General features: G+C 37.0%; 4 protein-coding genes and 1 long non-coding RNA gene across 6 annotated transcripts; 3 read left to right on the top strand and 2 right to left on the bottom strand.

Annotated features, from left to right (window-relative positions):
• Positions 1 to 1,599: 1,599 nt before the first annotated feature.
• LOC129743202 (uncharacterized) lies at positions 1,600 to 7,256 on the top strand. The gene is made up of 2 exons (XM_055735177.1): positions 1,600 to 1,781; positions 6,870 to 7,256. Exons 1-2 carry the CDS (start codon positions 1,653 to 1,655, stop codon positions 7,254 to 7,256), a joined length of 516 nt encoding a protein of 171 aa, XP_055591152.1. The 5' UTR covers positions 1,600 to 1,652.
• A 3,545-nt stretch (positions 7,257 to 10,801) lies between these two features.
• On the top strand, positions 10,802 to 12,158 carry LOC129745572 (protein Rae1). 2 transcript variants are annotated; one of them, XM_055738715.1, is made up of 2 exons: positions 10,802 to 10,920; positions 10,981 to 12,158. In XM_055738715.1, exon 2 carries the CDS (start codon positions 11,005 to 11,007, stop codon positions 12,088 to 12,090), a length of 1,086 nt encoding a protein of 361 aa, XP_055594690.1. In that variant the 5' UTR covers positions 10,802 to 10,920; positions 10,981 to 11,004; the 3' UTR covers positions 12,091 to 12,158. The 2 variants fall into 2 exon arrangements, with proteins under 2 accessions (XP_055594690.1, XP_055594691.1); XM_055738716.1 differs by having other exon boundaries at positions 10,811 to 10,920; positions 10,985 to 12,158.
• A 77-nt stretch (positions 12,159 to 12,235) lies between these two features.
• Positions 12,236 to 13,017, bottom strand: LOC129745573 (NADH dehydrogenase [ubiquinone] 1 beta subcomplex subunit 3). Its single transcript, XM_055738718.1, has 2 exons — positions 12,868 to 13,017; positions 12,236 to 12,679 (listed from the first exon to the last, which is right to left on the bottom strand). Exon 2 carries the CDS (start codon positions 12,648 to 12,650, stop codon positions 12,309 to 12,311), a length of 342 nt encoding a protein of 113 aa, XP_055594693.1. The 5' UTR covers positions 12,651 to 12,679; positions 12,868 to 13,017; the 3' UTR covers positions 12,236 to 12,308.
• Positions 13,018 to 17,204: 4,187 nt separating this feature from the next.
• Positions 17,205 to 17,681, bottom strand: LOC129745925 (uncharacterized). The gene is made up of 2 exons (XR_008737209.1): positions 17,579 to 17,681; positions 17,205 to 17,518 (listed from the first exon to the last, which is right to left on the bottom strand). It is a non-coding gene; the product is annotated as an uncharacterized LOC129745925 (long non-coding RNA).
• On the top strand, positions 17,337 to 21,036 carry LOC129745924 (peptidyl-prolyl cis-trans isomerase D-like). The gene is made up of 4 exons (XM_055739317.1): positions 17,337 to 17,535; positions 19,593 to 19,834; positions 19,896 to 20,213; positions 20,279 to 21,036. Exons 1-4 carry the CDS (start codon positions 17,349 to 17,351, stop codon positions 20,747 to 20,749), a joined length of 1,218 nt encoding a protein of 405 aa, XP_055595292.1. The 5' UTR covers positions 17,337 to 17,348; the 3' UTR covers positions 20,750 to 21,036.
• Positions 21,037 to 21,648: the final 612 nt, after the last annotated feature.

A 21,648-nucleotide genomic window follows, 5' to 3' on the forward strand; every position in this document is an offset into this window, starting at 1 on the left:
CACATATTAATAAGGCGTTTCCTCAACTCCGAATTCTCTAGCGAGTGTTCTGGCACTGAGGTTTGTGGCTGAGGTTTTCGGGAAAGTGGCAGGTGTATGAACGGCAAGCTTTGTTAAAATGTGTCGAAATTGATCCAGGACTATGATCATGTATTTCAAGTTTCCATCTTGTTTGTTTGTTCGCGCGTTGAAGTCTATCCGAGGTTTGAATTTTTTTTAAATTTTTGCCCCTAAACGTATGCAACATCATTGTACGTCTTTCGATTATGGTTGTTTTTGAAAGAAAACGTAAAAAAGCAGTTTTAACCTTAACAAAAAAATAATTTAACGGATGTTTTTAAACCTTCGTTGCTAAATGGCATCAAAACAACAATTGTGGGCTTGTGATATAGCTCAGTTGGCAAGTCTGTTGTCTCCTGAGCCGATGTCCGCGAGTTCGAGCTCAAGAGTAAACATCGAACACAGTTGTACCGGATAAGTTTTTCAATAATGATCCGCCAACTGTAACGTTGATAAAGTCGTGAATGCCATAAAGATGGTAAAATGACTATAATCGAAACAAAAAAAAAACAACAATTGTGAAGATGTAGGGATATGTTTAAACCAAAACCTGCAGGTTCCTTTACATTGTTGCCACTAATGTTGTTCGAATATTTTACAATCAATGATCATGTTTTATACCTCTTCCCTCAGTGTTTTAAACTTTTAAGGTGTAACGAAAAATTACGGTATAGTAGAACGTGGTAGAACCCCTCTTATCCGAGCTCCGGTTATCCAAGCTGTTGCGTAATTTGAGCCATCATTTTTATACAAAATCGATGCGAAGTTGTGATTCATCACGTTTCTGTAAGTTAAAAGTCTAAACTTGCTGAAAAACGTCGATTAAATAGCACAACAAAATCCTTCTTTATTAACCGAGTCATGCGCTTGGACGATATGCACAGCCGGAGCAAAAGGATAGGTTTTATCTAGGTTTTTCGTGTAATTCGAGGTAATCCTTCCCCCGACTACCCGGATAAGCGGGATTCTACTGTATTAAAACTGTAAGAAGTGTAATTTGGTTTAACGCCAATTGATTCTGATTAACAGGACGCGTTTTATTTTCGCTCTGCGCTTAACCTTAAAAGAAACTGCTGCAGAATGGAAACAGTTTTACGGAAGCCTGCACAGCAAAAATAATTCGTGTAATTTTAGATCTGAAGCGATGCACGAAAACGGAACATCGTTTTTGATCTAAAATTCTATCACGGCGTGTAAATTTAGATCGAAAGCGATGCACGAAAATGAAATATCTTATTGTCGTGATAATATGATATTATGATACATTTCAAACAGAATTAAATAAAATCAGATCGTAAATTTAAATTTTTGTTTTTGAATTTCATAATATAGTTTATTAATTTTAAGTTTATAATTCATATTTGAATGGTGTATTAATTGAAGGTGAAATATTCGCGCGAAAGAGAATCTTTACTGTGATTCAGAACCTGTTTTTTTATTTTGCAATTGAAGTCAATAAATGTATGATGGTGTTATATTTTAACCCAAAAACCTCAACAAATTACTTAAGCATGTAATCGATGAAGAGTAAAAGAGAAAAGAGAAAATACTAAAAAAGGGAACATGAAGCCCTGCAATGCTTTGCCCAATAAATGCTGGTTCATTACATTTTGGATCGTAAAGCTGAACACTACCCGTCGTATTTTATTTATATCCGTCCACCGCGATTTTGGCTTTTTTCTCCACCTTTAAGTTATATCAACTGGCGACGAGGTCAAAAAGTGAGTTTTTTTTATCGAAATAGTAAGCGCGTGGTTTTCGGGAAAAGTGCCCTGTATTTTAACCGATATTTTATTATCGAGAAGTTTTTTTTTCGCGACGGTAGTGGACAATTTGGTTGGTTTTTGAAAAACCACGTTTTGAAGAACAAAGAGTCTTTTGTTCTACGAGGTATATTGTTCTACGAGGTATATTGTTCTACGAGGCTCTTCATTGTTACGATCAATTGTTCTGCGGATTTTTTTTTTGTAAATTCCTTCAAAGGATTTATTTTTTTTTTAACCAGAACAAGTGCATGCTATGCTACAGCAAGTTTTGTGAGCGAAATCTAACGTAAAGCGATTTTGCAAAGAATTTACAATTTGCATCAACATCCATTGAAAGTACGCCACCATTTTGTTAACCACGAGGTTAAATTTTCGGTCTGTACCATTTTGTGATCGGATAAGATTTTCATTATCCCTTTTTCTTGGTGTTCATCTCACGTCTCACCATTATCTGACCACTGTCTCACCCACAAGACAGTTAATAAAAATCAACTGTGGTGAATTTCAGTTGTCAAAGTGGAAGTCTTTTGTCTGCAATTGGGAGCGAAAACGTGCAGAAGAAACACAATTTGTGTCTTTTATCGCCCAAAGCGTTCGTTAAAAGTTTTTTATTGCTGTTTTTTACATCCAGAGTGGATTCTGCTGGTTGTTGCTGCTGTGGTGCGATTTGGGTTGACTGCTGCTAACCGGAAGGCTGTTGTTGCTGCTGTTTGGAAGATTTGGGTTGCCTGCTGCTACCTGGAAGACTGTTGTTGCTGCGGTTCGGAAGTTGCGATTGACCGCTGCTGTGAGAGGAAAATTGGTTTTTTTTTGCTGCTGTTGGAAGACAGTAAGTGGTTGCTGTAACTTTTGCCTGGACGGAATTTTAAGCTGTTGGTTCTATACCAGATTTTTTTATGTGGATTGCTGTTGCTTCGAGAAGAAATTGGTCGAGCGCAGTGATAAATTCACAATTCGAGAACGGGATTTTTTGCGACACGAGCGGATAGGTGCGAGGTTTTCAGATCAGGTATGTGATTTTGTTTTCATTTGATTTTTTGTCATTGTGAAACATATCCGAAGCATATTTTTTAGCAATTTTTTATTTTATTAACGATTTTATTTTTTCAATTTTTCTCCACATTTTTTAAATTTCACCTGTGTATTTCAGCAATTTTTATTGCTTTTTTATTTATTATGGCTCTGACTGCGACCATGGAACCGTACATTCCCGGTTCGGTCCCTTTTTCCCAATATTTAGAACAATTAGAGTTCATTTTTGAGCATAACGAATACACGGAAGCCAGATATAAGGTTTCGTTTTTGGCAGTATGTGGCCAAGAGGTGTATTCAGAATTGAAAAAGTTGTTTCCAGGACGCAATTTTAGGGATCTTACATATAAAGAAATAACTGAGGCTCTCAAAAAGCGATTCGATAAGTCAGACACAGAGATTTTGCAGAGTGAAGAATTTTGGACTAGGCGTCAAGGTGATCATGAGAAGGCGGAAGATTTTATTTTAGCAGTCAAAGTACTGGCAGAAAAATGTAATTTGGGAGAACTAAAGCAAAGAGGAATTCGGGATGTTTTGGCTATAGGTGTGAACGACGAAGAATTACAAAAGCAATTATTTAACGAAAAAGATTTAACAGCCGAAAGGGCTGAGCAGTTAATTTTAAATTATGAACATGCAATGAGCCGTACCCGATTTTTGAACAGGAAAAAGGAGAAAAATATTAACATAATTTCACGTCTTGGTTCTCGCCCGCAAAGTAGTTTTAACAATCGCGCCTATTCTTCGAAGTTTTCTGGAGGTTTTAGAGGAAGAGATCGTAGCCTGGAAAGAAACAACTTTAGAAATCGTTCGTTTTCTTCACGCAGTAGGAGTGGAGACCGGTTTTCTAATAGAAAACGTTTTAATAATGAAAAGAAAGTTTTCATTTGTTCCTTCTGTAAAAAGAAGGGACATACCAGAAAATTTTGCTATCAGTTGAAACAAAACAACAAAATTTATACAAAAAATCAAAATAGTGTAAAATTTTTGGATACTCCAAAATCACCTATTCCTTCTACATCTTCTTCAATTTTCAAGCGTTTAAAAGCAGACTTGGAGTCTGATAGTGAAGACGAATTGTCGTGTCTCATGATTGCATCGGGAATTGGGTCTAAGCCTAGATCAAATGGTCCTTGTTATGTTGAAACCCTAATTGAAAATAAGCGTTTAACCATGGAAGTCGATTGCGGTTCGGCTGAAAGCGTGATTTCGGAGGAGCTATTCTTCAGAAATTTTAAAAACCATAGTTTGAGTCCGTGCCATAAAAGATTGGTCGTGATTGATGGGAAAAGGTTAAAAATTTCAGAAATGTTTTCAGTAAAGGTAGAAAATTTGGGGATTCAACATAAACTGAATCTCATAGTGCTGCGATGCGACAACGAGTTTACTCCATTAATGGGACGCACATGGTTGGACGTACTATATCCGGAATGGAGGAACATTTTTGCAAGGCACCATTTGTTTAGCGGAAGCGTACATTTGTTGAAAGAAGATCAAGCGGTAGAAGAGATAAGGAGTAAGTTTAAGAACGTTTTCAACAAAGATTTTTCTAGTCCAATTAAAGGTTTTGAGGGGGACTTAGTTCTAAAGGAGGACCGACCTATTTTCAAAAAAGCGTATGAAGTTCCTTTACGTTTGAGGCCAAGAGTGTTGGAGTATTTGGATAACTTGGAGAAAGAAGGGGTGATTACACCTGTGGAAGCCAGTGAGTGGGCTTCACCGGTGGTAATTGTGGTTAAGAAAGATAAAGACATACGTTTAGTAATCGACTGTAAGGTGTCTATCAATAAGGTGATAGTACCTAATACTTACCCTTTACCCCTTGCCCAAGATTTATTCGCCGCTCTGGCTGGATCTAAAATGTTTTGCTCTTTGGATTTGTCTGGAGCTTATACACAGCTTAGTTTATCAGAAAATTCTAGGAAGTTCATGATAATTAACACAATAAACGGACTTTATGCGTATAACAGACTTCCTCAGGGGGTATCTTCATCGGCTTCAATTTTCCAAAAGGTTATGGATAAAATTTTACAAGGATTGGACAAAGTTTTTTGTTATCTGGACGACATTTTGGTTGCGGGAATAGATTTTGAGGACTGCAAGCGAAAGCTATATTTAGTCTTGGAAAGACTTGCTAAGGCTAATATAAAAGTAAGCTGGAAGAAGTGCAAGTTTTTTGTAAATAAATTAAGATATTTGGGACACATCTTAACAGATCGAGGTTTACTTCCATGTCCGGAGAAAATTCAGACCATTCGGGAAGCTAAACCTCCTACCAATGTATCTGAATTAAAAGCTTTTTTGGGTTTAGTTACTTACTATGCTAAATTCATCCCAAATTTATCTTCGCGCATCCATTGTCTTTATAATTTATTAAAGAAAAACGTTAAATATGTCTGGACAGAAAATTGTGACAAGGTGTTCAACGATTGCAAACAGTTTTTAATGAATCCAAACCTTTTAGAATTTTTTGATCCTGCTAAGCCTTTGATAATAGTTACTGATGCGTGTAACTACGGCTTAGGAGGTGTTTTAGCACACGAAATTGATGGCGTTGAGAGACCAATAAGTTTTACATCATTTTCGCTGAATAATGCGCAGAAAAATTACCCTATCCTACATTTAGAGGCTTTGGCGGTTATAAGTACGGTGAAGAAATTTCACAAGTTTCTCTACGGACAGAAATTTAAGATTTTTACTGATCACAAGCCTTTGATCGGTATTTTTGGTAAAGAAGGAAAACATGCTATTACAGTTACTCGTTTACAAAGATACATCATGGAATTATCGATTTACGATTATGAGATAATATATCGACCGTCATCCCGTATGGGGAACGCGGATTTTTGTTCTCGATTTCCGATTCAACAAGAAGTACCGAAGGAATTGGCAAGAGAATACATTAAGAGTTTGAACTTTACTGATGAATTTCCTTTAGATTGTAAATTAGTTGCTAAAGAAACATCTAAAGATGAATTTTTGTTGAAAATCATGCAATTTCTAAGGAAAGGTTGGCCTGAGCGTTTGGACAAAGTTTTCAAAAATATTTATGCAAATCATCATGACTTAGAGGAATTTGAAGGCTGTTTGTTGTTCCAAGGACGAGTAATGATTCCATCGTCTTTGAGAAATAAAATTTTGAAAATGCTACATAAAAATCATTCAGGAATGAGTAAAATCAAACAGATGGCTAGGAGAACTGTTTTCTGGAATGGAATCAACGACGACATTGAGGATTTTGTGAAAGCCTGTCAAATCTGTCATCAAACTACAGCAATTAGAAAAACTGTTCCTTATTCGTCATGGCAACAAACCAACAAGCCATTTAGTCGTTTACATGCAGATTTCTTTCACTTTCAAAAGAAAACGTTTCTGGTGATAGTAGACAGTCATAGTAAATGGCTTGAGCTCGAGTATATGAGGTTCGGTACAGACTGCAGAAAGGTGTTGAAGGTGTTTCTAAGTATCTTCGCTAGGTTCGGGTTACCAGACGTAATCGTGACTGATGGAGGCCCACCGTTCAATTCCGAATATTTCAAAGTGTTTCTGGAGAAACAAGGAATTCGAGTCATGAAGAGCCCTGCCTACCATCCAGAAAGCAACGGACAGGCAGAACGAATGGTCAGACTGGTGAAGGACGTTTGGAAAAAGTTTCTTTTGGATCCGGAAATGAACAAATTGGATACCGACGAGCAAATAAGCTTTTTTCTTTTTAACTATAGGAACACTTGTTTAGATTCAGCTGGTCAATTTCCTTCAGAACGCCTCTTAGCTTTTAAACCAAAAACTTTATTGGACTTAATTAACCCTAAACATAATTTTAAACCAAATTTTACTAAAAACATTGACGATGATGATAAATCAATAACCGTGGAAAACAAGGTATTACCTAATCCTTTTAATAAGCTTAAAAATGGTGATCTGATCTACTATAAAAATCCTAATCCGACTGATGTTAGAATTTGGTTACCTGCAAAGTTTCTAACACATGTTTCGAATAATATTTCACAGATCTCGCTCGGTGGTCGCATTCTTCAGGCGCACAGACGTCAATTGAAGATTTTGCCCGTTTCTCGCAGAGGAAGGAAATTGGTACTGCATCCCAATAATTTTGATCGACGTAGCAACATTCAGCAAACCAACATCACTCAACAGCATACTAAAAGGAGGAGAGAAGATCAGGACGATGTCAGTTCAGATTCAGATGCTGAAGGTTTTTTCGGTTTCCCAGCCGATTCATTTTTGTTTTCTGAGCAAGAAGCTCTACCGGATTTGGTTCCAATGGAGACGGAACTCGAGCAGCAAGCTGATCAAGAAGCTGTTCCGGATCAGCGTTCGATTCGTCGTTCAACTAGAAAACCCAAGAAGCGAAAATTATGTGACTACGTGTACTTTTGAATAGTTGAAATTTTTTACAGTTTCAGATCGAATAAGTTTAAAGAACGTAAATATTTTGCGAACATTTTAAATAGTATTTCAAAATTTAGAAGAATTGTTTTGGAAATTTCAAGCTTGTTTGAATTCGAATTTATAAACTAATTTAAGGGAAAAGGAATTGTTATATTTTAACCCAAAAACCTCAACAAATTACTTAAGCATGTAATCGATGAAGAGTAAAAGAGAAAAGAGAAAATACTAAAAAAGGGAACATGAAGCCCTGCAATGCTTTGCCCAATAAATGCTGGTTCATTACATTTTGGATCGTAAAGCTGAACACTACCCGTCGTATTTTATTTATATCCGTCCACCGCGATTTTGGCTTTTTTCTCCACCTTTAAGTTATATCAGATGGAAGCAGAACAAATATTTCAAGTATTTCTGTGTTATAACCATATTCACCACCCTGTATGACTTTTCTAAACTTTTCATTTCATTAAAATTCAAAACAAAATCAAGAATTCAGAAGCTCTGAATTTGAAGCAAATACTAAAATTTGTTGCGATTTGCTCGTGTTAATCGAGGCATATGAGGGAAATTAGTAACAATTTAAAAAAAAAGATGTCCCTACATTTTATTAATAGCAAATTCCAAATCAACACTCAACAAGACACTTTTGTTGAGTAACTTAACAAAAGTTATTTGGTATAATTCAGTCCAGGGAATCCTAAGTTACAGCTGCTTGAGTTTGGTGGACCGACTTTTTTCTTGAATAAACACCCCCACGGAGTGGAAAATTTTAAAAATTGGAAAGCACATCCAAGAAAAGTTCCAATTTTTATAGAAATTCGAGCTTTTGTGGGTATTTTGTAACGGATTTTTGCCCCTTTGGGGGGGGGGGGGGTGGTGGTGGGGTGATCACCCCGAAAAATGGGCGTACTCATATTTTTGTGAAATTTTACCAAATGTTCTCTTTTTATTATTTTAAGAGGAGAAATCACCGTGAATTTGTTTTATGAAATGAATTTGCGGCTTTATCGGTGAGGGTTAAAGATTTGAAATGAAAGACGGATAGAAGAACAGAAGAAAATTCTACTTCTTCAATACAGTTAATTGATGCGGGACAAAGAATTTAGCATGTGGTCAAGCTTCTATTTCAAATGCTCTTCGCTCTTTTCACCACCTTAGAATTTTCTTCTGTTCTTCTATCCGTCTTTCATTTCAAATCTTTAACCCTCACCGATAAAGCCGCAAATTCATTTCATAAAGTTCTCTTTTTATTTGTTGAAAGACATTTGAACACAAAAATCAACATATTTCTTCCATTTCTTGAAGATTTTTCACAGCTTATACAAAAACTACGAAACGAATACAGCTTACAACAGCGCCTTCGAGTATGCAAACAGTAATCAATATGCACAAAATTTAGGTATAGTAAAAAATATTTTTCAAGAAAATTTACAATGGTCATGTTAGTCGCATAACCTCCAAGACATTAACAGTATTTGATTAAATTGAATTATCTCGGTGCCATCTCAGACAGCACAAAACATCCCAAGCAACCAAAAGTCACATATTTACTTGAATGAAGGCATTGATAGTTACATATTGGCTGACAAAGAGAATCAACTGCCCAATTCCCTTTAGTGAACTTTATGAACTCATTAATGAACTTGAAAGTTGCAAAAGTGATTAATATGTACGCTGTATGTGACTTGTTTTGCCCAATTGCCATTAGTGAACTATATGTGCTCATTAACGAACTTAAAAGCTGCAAAAGTGATTTATACGTACGTTATACGGAACTTAAGTCACATTAAGGGCACAAAAGTACTCAATACGGGATTTGGTAAGTCACATAAATGGCACAAAAGTGCTCAAACGGGATTTGATAAGTCACAAAAAGTGCATTGATGTACTTTCAAAATTAAATCACCTCTTCGAGTTTTAGTTTCAGTTAGAACAACATCTAGGTGTGGTCTCGTGGTAGCGTGTTCGATTCTCACCACGAAGGTCGGGGTTCGATCCCCAAGCCGGGTAAGTTTTTTTTTCAATAAGTAATTTTGTACTTGAGTGACCATTCTGATGCGATAAATGTAGGAAATGTAGGAAAGAGGCAATTGAGCAATTTGTCGAGTTTGAAATCCGGCGCGTGGCATCATGGCGGCACCGGTAAAGAATACAGTAAATAATCAAGAGAAGGAGATATATATGAACCGAAGCCAACGGTTCAGTTGAGATAGAGAGATTTTTTTTTGCTCATTTTGCGATTTTTTGGAAGCTGAATTAAGAGGCCGCTGGAAGCTGAATAGAAGATCATTAAGACTTGTTTTGGAACTTGAAAGCATCAATAAGAACTTAAATTTTGAGCTGCATAGAACGTACTTCATATCAATGATGGGGCTGAGTAAGCGTTTTTGTACCTGTTTTATGGGACTTTTGGTTGCTTGGGATGTACTGTAGAACCCCGCTTATCCGAGCTCCGGTTATGTAAAAGTGTTGTTTTTTTTCATCGCGATAAATTGTTAAGCTTTTAAATTGACGTTTTTGTCAAGTTTAAAATCTAAACTAGCCAGAAACGTCGATAAAATAGAAAATAGAATCCATCTAAGAACCGATGCGCCTGGATGATATGCAATACTAGAGCAAAAGGATAGGGTAGCCCTATTAGGGTTTGTCAATGTATTTCGTTCATTCCGCGGTTTCACTTATCCGAGGTGATCCCTCCCCCGAATACCTCGGATATGCGGGGTTCTACTGTAAATCCTTTTGCATACCATTCGGGCGCTAAGCTCAATAAATATATGGATCTTGTTTCAACCTGATGGCTGGGATAACGCGGGAGCTCAAAAAACTGTAGTTCGGATAAGCGGTGTTCTAATGTTTAACGTTTCTCCTGACTTTTTAGAGAAATTATCTCAATGTACTATTTTTGGCGTCGCGGGGAAACCCTAGGTCCTAAGCTAATAATATTAAAAAAAATAGCGTCCTTTGGATAGGCAACGAAAATATTTGCATACAAGAACAACCATTGTTGCGTAAAAGTATCGAAACGCCTGAATGTATACTTTTCATAATTGCTGCAATTTTAATTTCGAATGCTTGAAGAATTTTAAGAATTAAACAATTTCATGGCTTTTATTGATCTTAACGATAAATTATACTTTTAAACGGACTTTGAAATGCAGTGGTTAGAGAAGATAAAAAAAACTATTAATTTCTCTGGCCTTTTCAGAAAGATCAATATTCTTATTATGTAAATAATAATTATTATATTTATTTTTCTACTCTCTTATTTATGCAACAATCAGTCGATCTTCTTTATCCTAAAGGTAAGTCTTAAACCCTGGTTTAATAGGTTGAACCTGAGTCGTGATTTTATTCGTATATTTTCCAGCCTAATGTCCAATCATTCTTGCTTGAATGCGGTACTCTATCGTATAAATATTGCTGGCAGCAATTTATGCGGTTGCGGCCTATACAATGCATTCAAAAGCGAAAACATCGCATGCAATGTTTTCAAAAATTAAATTAATGAAATATTTTTTCGATCAAACCCACTGTACATTTGTCAAAATTGCGCCGCGCATTTGTTTTCCCCATGAAAACAAAACGAAGCGCCTTTTCCACTTCTGCGTTAACGTGAAATTCGTGTTAAAACTCAAATAAAAGCAAGTTTTCGTAGGTAAGTTGACCATTTCTACCTTATTCGAGTAGAGTTTTTCAAGAATGCTATTTAAATCAGTCAGATTCCGACGAACACGCAAAGATGTTCGGGACACCAACGCTGGGGCAAACATCCGCCTTCGGGGCGGCAAACACAACGGCCGTGGTCAACCCGATGAAGGACTTTGAGGTGATCTCCCCACCGGAAGACACGGTTTCGGCGATGGAATTCAGCCCGGCCACCTTGCAGCAGAATTTCCTGATTGCCGGAAGTTGGGATTGCAGCGTCCGCTGCTGGGAAGTTGAGCAGAGTGGAAAAACAGTTGGAAAATCTATCAAAACTATGGGTGGACCTGTTTTGGATGTTTGCTGGGCGGATGATGGCAGCAAAGTTTTCATTGCATCAACCGATAAGCAGGTTAAATGTTGGGATCTGGCATCGGATCAAGTAGTGCAGGTTGCGCAGCATGACGCTCCGGTCAAAACTTGCCACTGGGTTAAAGGCACTAATTATACATGTTTGATGACCGGATCCTGGGATAAGACGCTTAAATTCTGGGATACAAGGACACCACAGCCGATGATGTCGATTCAGTTGCCTGAGCGTTGTTACTGTGCTGATGTTGATTATCCGATGGCCGTGGTCGGAACCGCTGGAAGACATGTTTTCATCTATTCGCTTGAAAATAAGCCGACCCAGTACAAGCAGCAAGAGAGTCCGCTTAAATATCAGCATCGTAACGTCTCGATTTTCCGAGACAAAAAGAAAATCCCAACTGGATATGCGCTCGGTTCGATTGAGGGTCGCGTGGCAATCCAGTACGTTAACCCGTTGAATCCGAAAGATAACTTCACCTTTAAGTGTCATCGCTCTAATGGTTCCACCGGATATCAGGACATTTATGCTGTTAACGATATCGCATTCCATCCCATTCATGGAACACTGGCCACAGTTGGTTCTGATGGGACGTTCAGTTTCTGGGACAAAGATGCGCGAACCAAATTGAAATCATCGGAAACGATGGAACAATCCATTACCAAATGTTGCTTCAACGCTTCCGGTCACATCTTCGCCTACACTGTGGGCTACGATTGGTCCAAAGGACACGAACACAACAACCCCCAGAAGAAAACCTACATCTTTTTGCGGTCCTGCTACGAGGAACTCAAACCGAGAGCTTCAAATTAGACTTGAGGTTAATTTATCTTGTCATCTACGCTACAGTGCATTCTCAATAAAATTGTCCTGATCTGGAATCTAGCTTTGTTATTACGAAGGAATAGGAAAATGAATTCGAAGGTGATTTATCACATTAAAAGAAACCGAAACAACATTCTTTTAAACCGACCTAAGACTTTCAATTTGCACAAATTTATTTGAAGGTAAAAATTAACAGCGACCTCTTCCTAATGGTGGCCACCCTCACCATGGCCATGATCGCCATCGCCGTGTTCACCGTGATGATGGGCATGATAGTCGATTCCCAGGGCAAACTCGATCCCGATGGTGGCAACGAATGCGGCAAATCCCAGCGGGAATCCCTTGAACAGGAAGTTCATCAACCGGGACCGGTGGGTGCTGAACTGATGCACGTTGTAGCGCCACACCTCGTTCCGTAGCCAGGGATCCTTGAGACCCCGGCGAGCTAGGGCCCGTTCCACTTCCACCAGTTGCGGTGCGTCGGCCACTTTGTAGATCGAAGCATCCGGAACCTTGTACGGTGGTCCGTGGTGGTCGTGTCCTCCCATCGTTGATTCGACCGGAATAGGTTAACTGGCTAAAAATTAAAGATTAATGGAATCATTCTCTATGGTTCGTACCAATGTTTTGGTAAACAAACTACGGCAATCTATCACGGATTACATAATTCGAGAGCAAGTTTCGGTTCTAATTTTATGCTCCAAACTACTTTCTAATGCCTAAAAATATCAGCAATTGTCAATTGAACATCCATTAAATACTTACAGTGGAAAATTTGACCCTTGTTTAGGGTTCTGAACAATTTATTGGCAAAAAAGTTAAGAGCAAAATTTTCCTGCACCGCACACGGGAAAGATTTTTGCGACGACGGCGGCCGAAGTGCGTTTTTGTTTTGACAGAAAGAGCGATAGCGCTGGGCGAAACGGGCAGGAATATGCGATGAATTTAAAAACAGAAAACACCTAGAAAATATTGATGGTTGTTTCCAGTAATTTAAAATATTCTCCATAATTTTAAAATTATTCAATTGCAACTCCTGTTGCACTGTTGAGAAGCGTATAAAATAGCCTAACCCAAACACATTATTATGTTTATTTCTACAGAAACGTAGTAATATGACGGTGTGGTGATATAGTGTAAGGGTGAATAAATTGTTATTTAAAATCATTTAAAGTGGGTAATTTTGATACTGTTCTGATAGCTAGAATTATATTTTCTGAGCGTGTATCGTCGTAAGTATAATAGTTCAGCGTGCATAAACTAAAAAAAAAATGAAAAGAGTATGATCAACAACTTGCGGTAGTTTGAATGTATGCGTGTGAAAGTGTAATATGCTGTGAGTGATTCATTTATGGATTTGTTATATAGATAGGTGGAAATGTAATTGTATGTTCTGGTATGAGTTGGTATTGGCATGAGATTGAGTGAATTGGATAGCATGTTTGATGTCATTCTCTAAACCATTCTTGGCAACGAACGTCGCGTTTCGGGAGCCTTTGGTGAAAGTATCACCTGTGCGGTTGTGCGGTTTTCCGAAAAGAAATTGCGTTTCTTTTCGGTGATGGAATGTGCAGTTACCACAATGGCGCAGTGTCTCCAAAGGGAAAAGGAGTAAGTAATTCACTTCTGTTGATGCGATTTCTATTTTTAGGGTCTTGAGGAATTTTGTATTTGTTCTCGGAGATTCAAGATGGCTGCTAAGGGCGGGTGGTATGGCTCCGGTATTTGTCGGTTTATTTTTTGCATGATGCTATCCGTCATCAAACGAACACACTTGTATTCCTCTAATGACCATTAAAGATTGCTCTTATTTTGTCCCAATCGGTAGATATGAGTAGGTTTGGCACCTGGTAAATGTCGATTTTTTTTCGGGAATTTGCTGCTGAATATTCATAGTTGAAGGTTTTCAATTCTAACACCCATACGAATAGACCAAATTTTTAGCGCAGCTATTCGATGGACGTTGATTTTCAGTGTATATCGCAAAATAAATAAAATTATGGGAGGAGCATTCAAGCAAATCAGGCTGTAACATCTGACAGCATGGAAAAACGCTATACCCCGTGAAGGTGTAGATGTGTTTTCATCACCAAGTTTTGTTTACTAACAAAAATCGACGTATTGGAGCACTATGGGGGTCGGGCGCACTGGATTTTGACAGCTGAACAGAGTGAAGGAAAATGTAAACAAATGATGCATGGAAACAACATTTTTAAACGTAAAATTTTGAAACACCTGAAGAATTTTCACAAAAACTGGTGAAAGGGAAAGTTCGGAAAACTATTCAAGATTCTTTTTTTGCTTTTTTTGTTTTTTAAAACGTATTCTCAAGGTGAGTATTATGTGATTGAAGTCAGTGCTTTCAAATGGTATTAGAAAACAAGCTTTTTTAAAAAGTGAATTTATAAATGAAAAATTATCAGTTTTCAATTTTTTTCAAGTTTATATTCATAAAAAATAGTTGAATAATCATATATAAGCGAGTTTTGGTTGTGTTAAGCCGTCAAGGTATCGTAAATCGGCTTGAAAATTGATTAATTTTTTTTAGGTTTTCTTTGTTATTTTTGGATTGATTCAGTTGAAAATAAGCACAAAGGTAAGTAAATTAATACAAAAATCAGCATTCATTATACAAAATTTATTATTATTTTTATATTAAACTATATGCTTCACTCAAAAAATGTACTTTTCATGTCTAATTAAATAATTTTAAAACCATAATATCAACAAATCTTTGACATGCTAGTTATTTGTACTTGATGTAAAATTTAAAAAGAATCTCGTTTTAAAAGTAATTGAATATTGAACCGATCGTTTGTTTTTTTTCATAATTTTTTTTTGCCAAACATATTGAGAGGCCATATGAAATTGATTATCGGATGTGATGAAGCATCGTTCTTAAATAATTGTATATTTAATTACTGAACTTTTTTCTATTCATTCCTGATAACTATTTTAACTTTTTCAAAACTTTTTAAGTGTTCGGAAATAAGATCATTTTTACGTTATTAAAATAACCAAATTGAAACCGAATGAACTTAGTTGAATGGACAACACAAACTGTAGCCTTCCATTCGCATATAGTCATTATTCGCTTACTCGAACTACATCTTTGAGCTTAAAAACATTTTATTTGAAATTTTTGGCTGCTGCAAAACTGTTAAAGTAAATAAATTAGAATACACCTAGGTCATTTGACCTTTATGTACATTCCAGAACGATTAAAGCGGTTCCGCTAGAGAATTAGTTTTGTGCTCATATGCATGTTTTGGTCAATGAAATCAGTGATTTTTATATGTTAAAAAATTTGGTAGTTTCAAATTTCAAAATTCTACCAAAAATCATTTTGCAACTAGTTATATCTCTTTTAACTTTTAGTGAAAAAAAACGGGGAGGGTTAAAGCAAAAATTCATCATAAAATAATGTTTTTTGGGGGGTTCCATAAAGCGCTGAATTAAACATGCATTTTATTTTAAGCATCTGTAACTAGATATTAGTATAAATTTTTACAAACTATACGAAATTTGAATCTACTTACGTTGAACAACAAACTTGTAGAAAAAACGGACCAAAAAAACCTTTTTAAACTATTGAAATAACTGTTTGAAAAACCTAATAAATATGCTCACTTTGTTTACACTTGAGCTCACTCTGTTCGTAAATATCACAGCTGGCAGCAGTGCAGCTGGACTGAAGCGAATAAAGTGAAATAGGTTTTGTTTCTTCTCGATAGCAGCAGTTTTAATAAATTTCCCATTCCTAGTTTAACGTGTACGCGCATCGGCCGCTTTTTTTGTCACGCGTGAAGAAAATTCAAATTTTCAAATTGAATTGAGTTGCGATAGGCGTTTTAATTAGGATTATTGGAAAGTTGAAGTCGTGGTCGTTAGTTGTGGAGTGGTTTAGCAGCAAATAGCGCAATACCGAGAAAGTTATTATAAAAGCGAAAGGACGCTGTGGTTTTTGGTGCGTATGTAGCAAGTGAGGTTAAGTGATGGGAAACGCGAAACGCAATTACCGGATCCACCGGATTTGGAGCAGAGATCAACAGGAGCCGTGAAAAAAGGAAGCAATGAAAGAATGGTGATTGAAGGAGAAAGAACATCGAAGCAGGACAGTGGAAAAAAGGATAAACCGGTCTTCAACTACACGGTTACCGATTCGGGGCCGTATAGGGTGTACTTTGAGCCACGCAGTGAAGCAGCCGAAAAATTTCCTCAAATAAATAAGTTTGCTTTGGGAAGTGCTTTGAGAAAAATGGCTGGCTACAAAAATTTTATTTCAGACATGAAATACGTAAGCCGACAGAAAATTATTGTATTTCTCAGCAGTTACAACAAAGCTAATAAGCTGGTTGAGGAAATAAACGCATCGTCCGGTGAGTACAAGGCATACATTCCAAAACATTTGATATGCATTACCGGTATTGTGAACGGGATACCAATTAATTTGGACATGGGCGACATACAGGAGGATACGGAGAGTGATGTTCCGATTTTTAGTATCGACAGAATGCACCGAGGCAAGGAGAAGACTCCCATTAATAAAATCCGCGTAACATTCCGAGCTCAACAGTTGCCTGATTCTATTAGGATCTTTGGATGCCCTGCAAAAGTTAAACCATTTTATCCAACGATACCCGCATAAATGTGGATTGTAACCAAACGATTGCTTTAAAAGTCTAACGACGGTTTTATTAAGCGTAAAATAACGTTTGGCAAACGATTTTACGAATTGTAAAATACATAGCTTGAATCGTGAATTCTGAATTGATTGTATTTTTAATATGTTGTTAGGTTATGTAACTGTTTAAAACTGTTAAAGCCGTTGTATGGGAGGACTGTTCTACAAACAGTTTGCTAAAGGTTCAAAAATTGTTTGAGAAAACGTTTTCTGAGGATGAAACGATCACTGTTACAGTTTTATTACAGGAACCTCGTAGCTTAACTTTTTAGGTAAAAGTTTTGTAACTATTCTACATTACGTTCTTCCAACGCTAAGCAAAGGATTTATGGAAACGTTTGTGAATGCAATACGCACACATACATAATATGTTGACAGTTTAATGGAAATTTCGGATTATTTTTTATTGAAATTCAAATTATCACTTCAAAATATTATACATTTTATTGCAAATTAACTTACATTTTATGAGCATTTTATTGCCTTTCTTGGTGAAAGCCGAACCTGTTCAGCACTAACTGACCACACCGTTCCTGTCTGAAGAAATTTGAGCCGGGAATGTATGATGTGCTCCATAACGGAATGCCGTTCAGAGTTTCCGGAACAACCTCCGGCACCCGCATGGTGCTCGGAAGGATCGGCAAGGGATGGTAGTTCGGCTAGAAGCATTCTATTTCTCTTCGAAAATGCTGGAGTTGCCTTGAATGTTTCATCATCTGACATTGTTCGTACCTGTGGAAAAAGAAATGGTAAATGCTCAGTTATTAAATAATATGAATTGCCCTCTCTTACCTTGATTTTATGGTCCGTTATGCTGCACTTCCAAATAGATTCGGAAGAAATCCAAAATTTTGGAAGAAAAAGCGTCTGGTTCGGAGGAGGAAAATTTTTCTTCTTGAAGTCCCGCATAATCAATTACAATATATAGAGAATATTCTATATTGTCTCTAAACGTTATCGTTTATTGTAAAGTGAACAGTATATGTACAATAACACAGACCATATTAACAATCTGTATTATGATTATCTGTTAAAGTACCATATGGGGAAAGGGCTGTTAAGCATGTTTACCATTCAAAAAGAGCGATTTTTTCGAACAAATATTTCATGCTACATTATTGGATACGGTTAAAATATCATCCACTTTTGGCGAGCAAAACAATCTACCTGAATGTTCTAGCTACGTTGGAATACAAAATCATAGATTTCATCAACTTCAATGGATATAGTTTGCTTATAGTAGTTTGTAGTAAAAATAACGCTCAATCATACGTTCCGCATATTGTAAAATATTTTTAAAAAGAGCTTCCCTGTACCATAACCAATATAGTTCCAATTCTTTCCCACAAAAAATAAAATAAAATTAAAAAATTTAAATGTTGAGATTTTTATTTTTTATTTCTGATATTATACATGGATTATACAATCTTACCTATTTGTTAGATCTGCATTGTTCAGCCTTTCAGTAGATTTTTTTTCCGCTCTCCGCTCAGCAGAGATCTTTGTTTCTGTAATTTCATTAGTTTTATTTAATCTCACTAGTTTTTATCGATAATATAATATAGTTTTACTTACTTTTCGCGTTCTGTGTGTTTTTCTCAGCGTGATTCTTTTTTTTCGGAGCCATTTTGAACACAGTTTTCAGTTCCGAACCTGGCGTGGGGTTGCCGACACAAATTTTAACGAAGTGAAGTGAAAATTAGCAGATGCTGAACCCAAGAGCGAAAAAATGCATAAGCTCACAACTACATCTTAAAATAACAATATTAGTTATTATCCGCAAGAGGTGAAATGATAACGACTTGTCTAACTCATACAATGTTGTCAATGTTGTTTTTTTTTTTAATTTAATGTCTAATGCTAAGAAAATATAAGGAAACTTTGTCGTACACTGTTAGAGTCCTGGATAAGGTCCAGAGACAATATTCAAAGGTTGCAAATTTTTATTCTCTTATTATACTATACTTACTAAATCATATATCATATTGTCACTGTCACTGATACGATCCTGTCATAATTTATTGAGGTAATAAAATTTTGAACATGTATAATGAAATGATACTTGGAAGATATTTCATACTGGTACTGCTACCAATATATTAAGTTAATAGTTAGTACTATATCCCCAACTGTTTTTAATTATGCGGGGTTTTCTTGTTCCTTGACACGCGTTTCGGTCAGAGGTGCCAGGTGTCCTGATTTTTCAGGATTTGTCCTGATTTTGAGAGACCGTCCTGATTTTTCAAAAACGTTTGAGTTGTGCTGATTTTTGAAAAATGGTCTGTAAAATGTCCTGGTTTTCAGAAAAATATTTAAATTATAGCTGAATTTATATTTAAATGATGAGGACATGAAAAAAAAATCAATTATAAAATAGTTTAACTTCAACCGATGATAAACTTTGACTCATATGTATCAGTGGTGTTTTTAGTTGTAAACTGCAGGCCAACAAAGGTACGTTTAGTCAGCTGAACCAAATTAAAAAAAAATGATTTGCAGGATTTCTAAAGAAAACTTAAAAATTTGGATTCATTGGACCGTTTTGAACTTGAATGCTGCTTCCCGCATGAGCCAATACTGTACGCTGAATCTTTCGTATCATTCTATTCTGATTACATTAATAGTAACGTTCGATATTGCATCTTGGCTAAATGTGCCTTTGCTTGAACGGATAAAATATTATTCCCGAAAGATACGATGAATATTCTTAGGAACAAAATGATTAATTTTGCAACGCAATCAAATGATAGAGAACTATTTAAGAAAGATACAATTAATGGTCTTCAGAATTAATTGAGTATTTTAGCAACACGCACTTCTTCGCTGTCACATCAACACGCGTTGACGGCGGAAAACTTCCGGGCCCTGTGCACCGGAGAGCGGGGCCATTCGACCACGACCGGGGCCCGGTTGCACTATCGGGGCAGCAAGTTCCACAAGGTTAAATCGCTGTTTATGTCCCAGGGAGGGGACATCGTCAACTACAACGGTTCCGGCGGGGAAAGCATCTATGGGCGATTCTTCGAGGATGAGAATTTTTCCCTTTTGGTTGGTGTTTTTTTTTTGCTTTTTGGTTTGCGTGTTAAGAGAACTGCTTTATTTCTTTTAGCATGAAGATGGAGCAGTAAGCATGGCCAATTTGGGCAGACCAAATACAAATCAGTCTCAGTTTTTCATTACCTCCGGGGAGTGTCCCCATCTGAACGGTACCAATGTGGTCGTCGGCTACGTTATTCGCGGAATCGGAGTTATCGGAGAAATGGAACGTTTTGCCAGCGAAGAGGGCGAGCCAACTAGGGAGATTGTGATTGCAGACTGCGGCCAGTTGATGCCCGGACAAGATTGGGGTTTGAACGATAACGATGGGACTGGAGATTGTTTACCGTTATTTCCGAAGGACTGGGAGAAATTTGAGGCGGACTTTGATGTAGGAAAACGTCTTTAAAGAGTCTTAAAAGGATACCCTGCTAAATTCCCTTCTTTTGATTGTAGGTAACGGAAATGCTCTCTCGCTTGGAAATGATTAAAGCGGCAGGAAATCAATACTTCGCTCAACGGAATTGGGTCGAAGCCTGCCGACGGTATCGAAAAGCCGAACGATACTTTAACTTTTTCAACAACAAAATTCGTCGCTATGAAGATCGCACTCTTCTGGAGCAGTTTCAGCTGACCAATTGCCTGAATCAGGCGGCCGTTTTTCTCAAGTTGAACGACTCCACGGCTGTGCTATTTGCCTGCAACGCTGCCTTGGCCCTGGATCCGGATAATGTGAAGGCATTGTTTCGACGCGGTCAGGCCCACAATCGTCTGCAGAACTACGAGCTGGCCATTGATGATTTACGCCGGGTCCAAGCAAAGGCTCCAACCGATAGGCTCGTCCAAGCTGAGCTCGACAAAGCCAAGACCGATTTAGGATGTTACCGGGCTCAGCAGCGGATTGCTCTCACTAATTTGTTCAAATAATCCACCCGTGACCCGTGATTTATTCAACTTTTTCCCCAAAGTATAAGTAATTAGACATATTATGTCTAAATGTGTTGTGCAGTCATTGTTTAAGCATCACTATCCGCCGACCGGTTTGGCAGTGATGCAGCAGCAGGCTGCAGTTCGTAAGTGCTGCAGCGATGGAACATACGGAAGCTGTTCCTGCAAACATCCGCGGAATGTTTGTTTTTTTTTTTTAAATTAATCATTTTAGAGGAATAATAAACTACAGGTATGTGAAATAAAATGAATAAGAGTACATTAAACGTTTTTTTTTATTTTTTGCGGAAATCCAATTGCAATTTATAAAATTAACAAATCCCCAAATTGGGTTTGAATCTTTTCATTATTGGGTGACGATATGCTCTATCGTTTCCTTTTTATGAGAGGATCATTAGATAAAGATAACACGAATGATCAAACCGTTTTAGAACGAGTAGAAAAAAGCAAAAAAAAATGAATGGTTACTCTACTTAACGACCCGTTCGCTGTATCGTAAAGTGCGTCCAAACGATTCCATTTCATGGAAAAAAGACTACCTTAATCGTACATCAATAATCCAAAACTATAAAGCAAATCTTTCGTGTGTCTTAGGAGGAAGATAATGGAAATCGTTATTGTATAATACTGTTCTATGCGGGTTGGTATTAATATTCTTGATTTAATGAAAATGTTTTATATAGATATTTTCATAAATGTATGCTGATTTTTTGCAAAGTCACCTGGCAGCTCTGATCCGCGTTTCGGCCTATTTTTGACGTAAGTCATGGACGCTATGGTTAACGGTTCGAGATCATTTTTACATTATTGAAAAATGGAAGTAAATCGTTCATATTATTTATCCACCGTACCAGATACCGTCACTTTTCCACATGAAC

This window comes from Uranotaenia lowii, chromosome 2 (genome assembly GCF_029784155.1).
Source record: "Uranotaenia lowii strain MFRU-FL chromosome 2, ASM2978415v1, whole genome shotgun sequence".
Classification (NCBI taxonomy): domain Eukaryota; kingdom Metazoa; phylum Arthropoda; class Insecta; order Diptera; family Culicidae; genus Uranotaenia; species Uranotaenia lowii.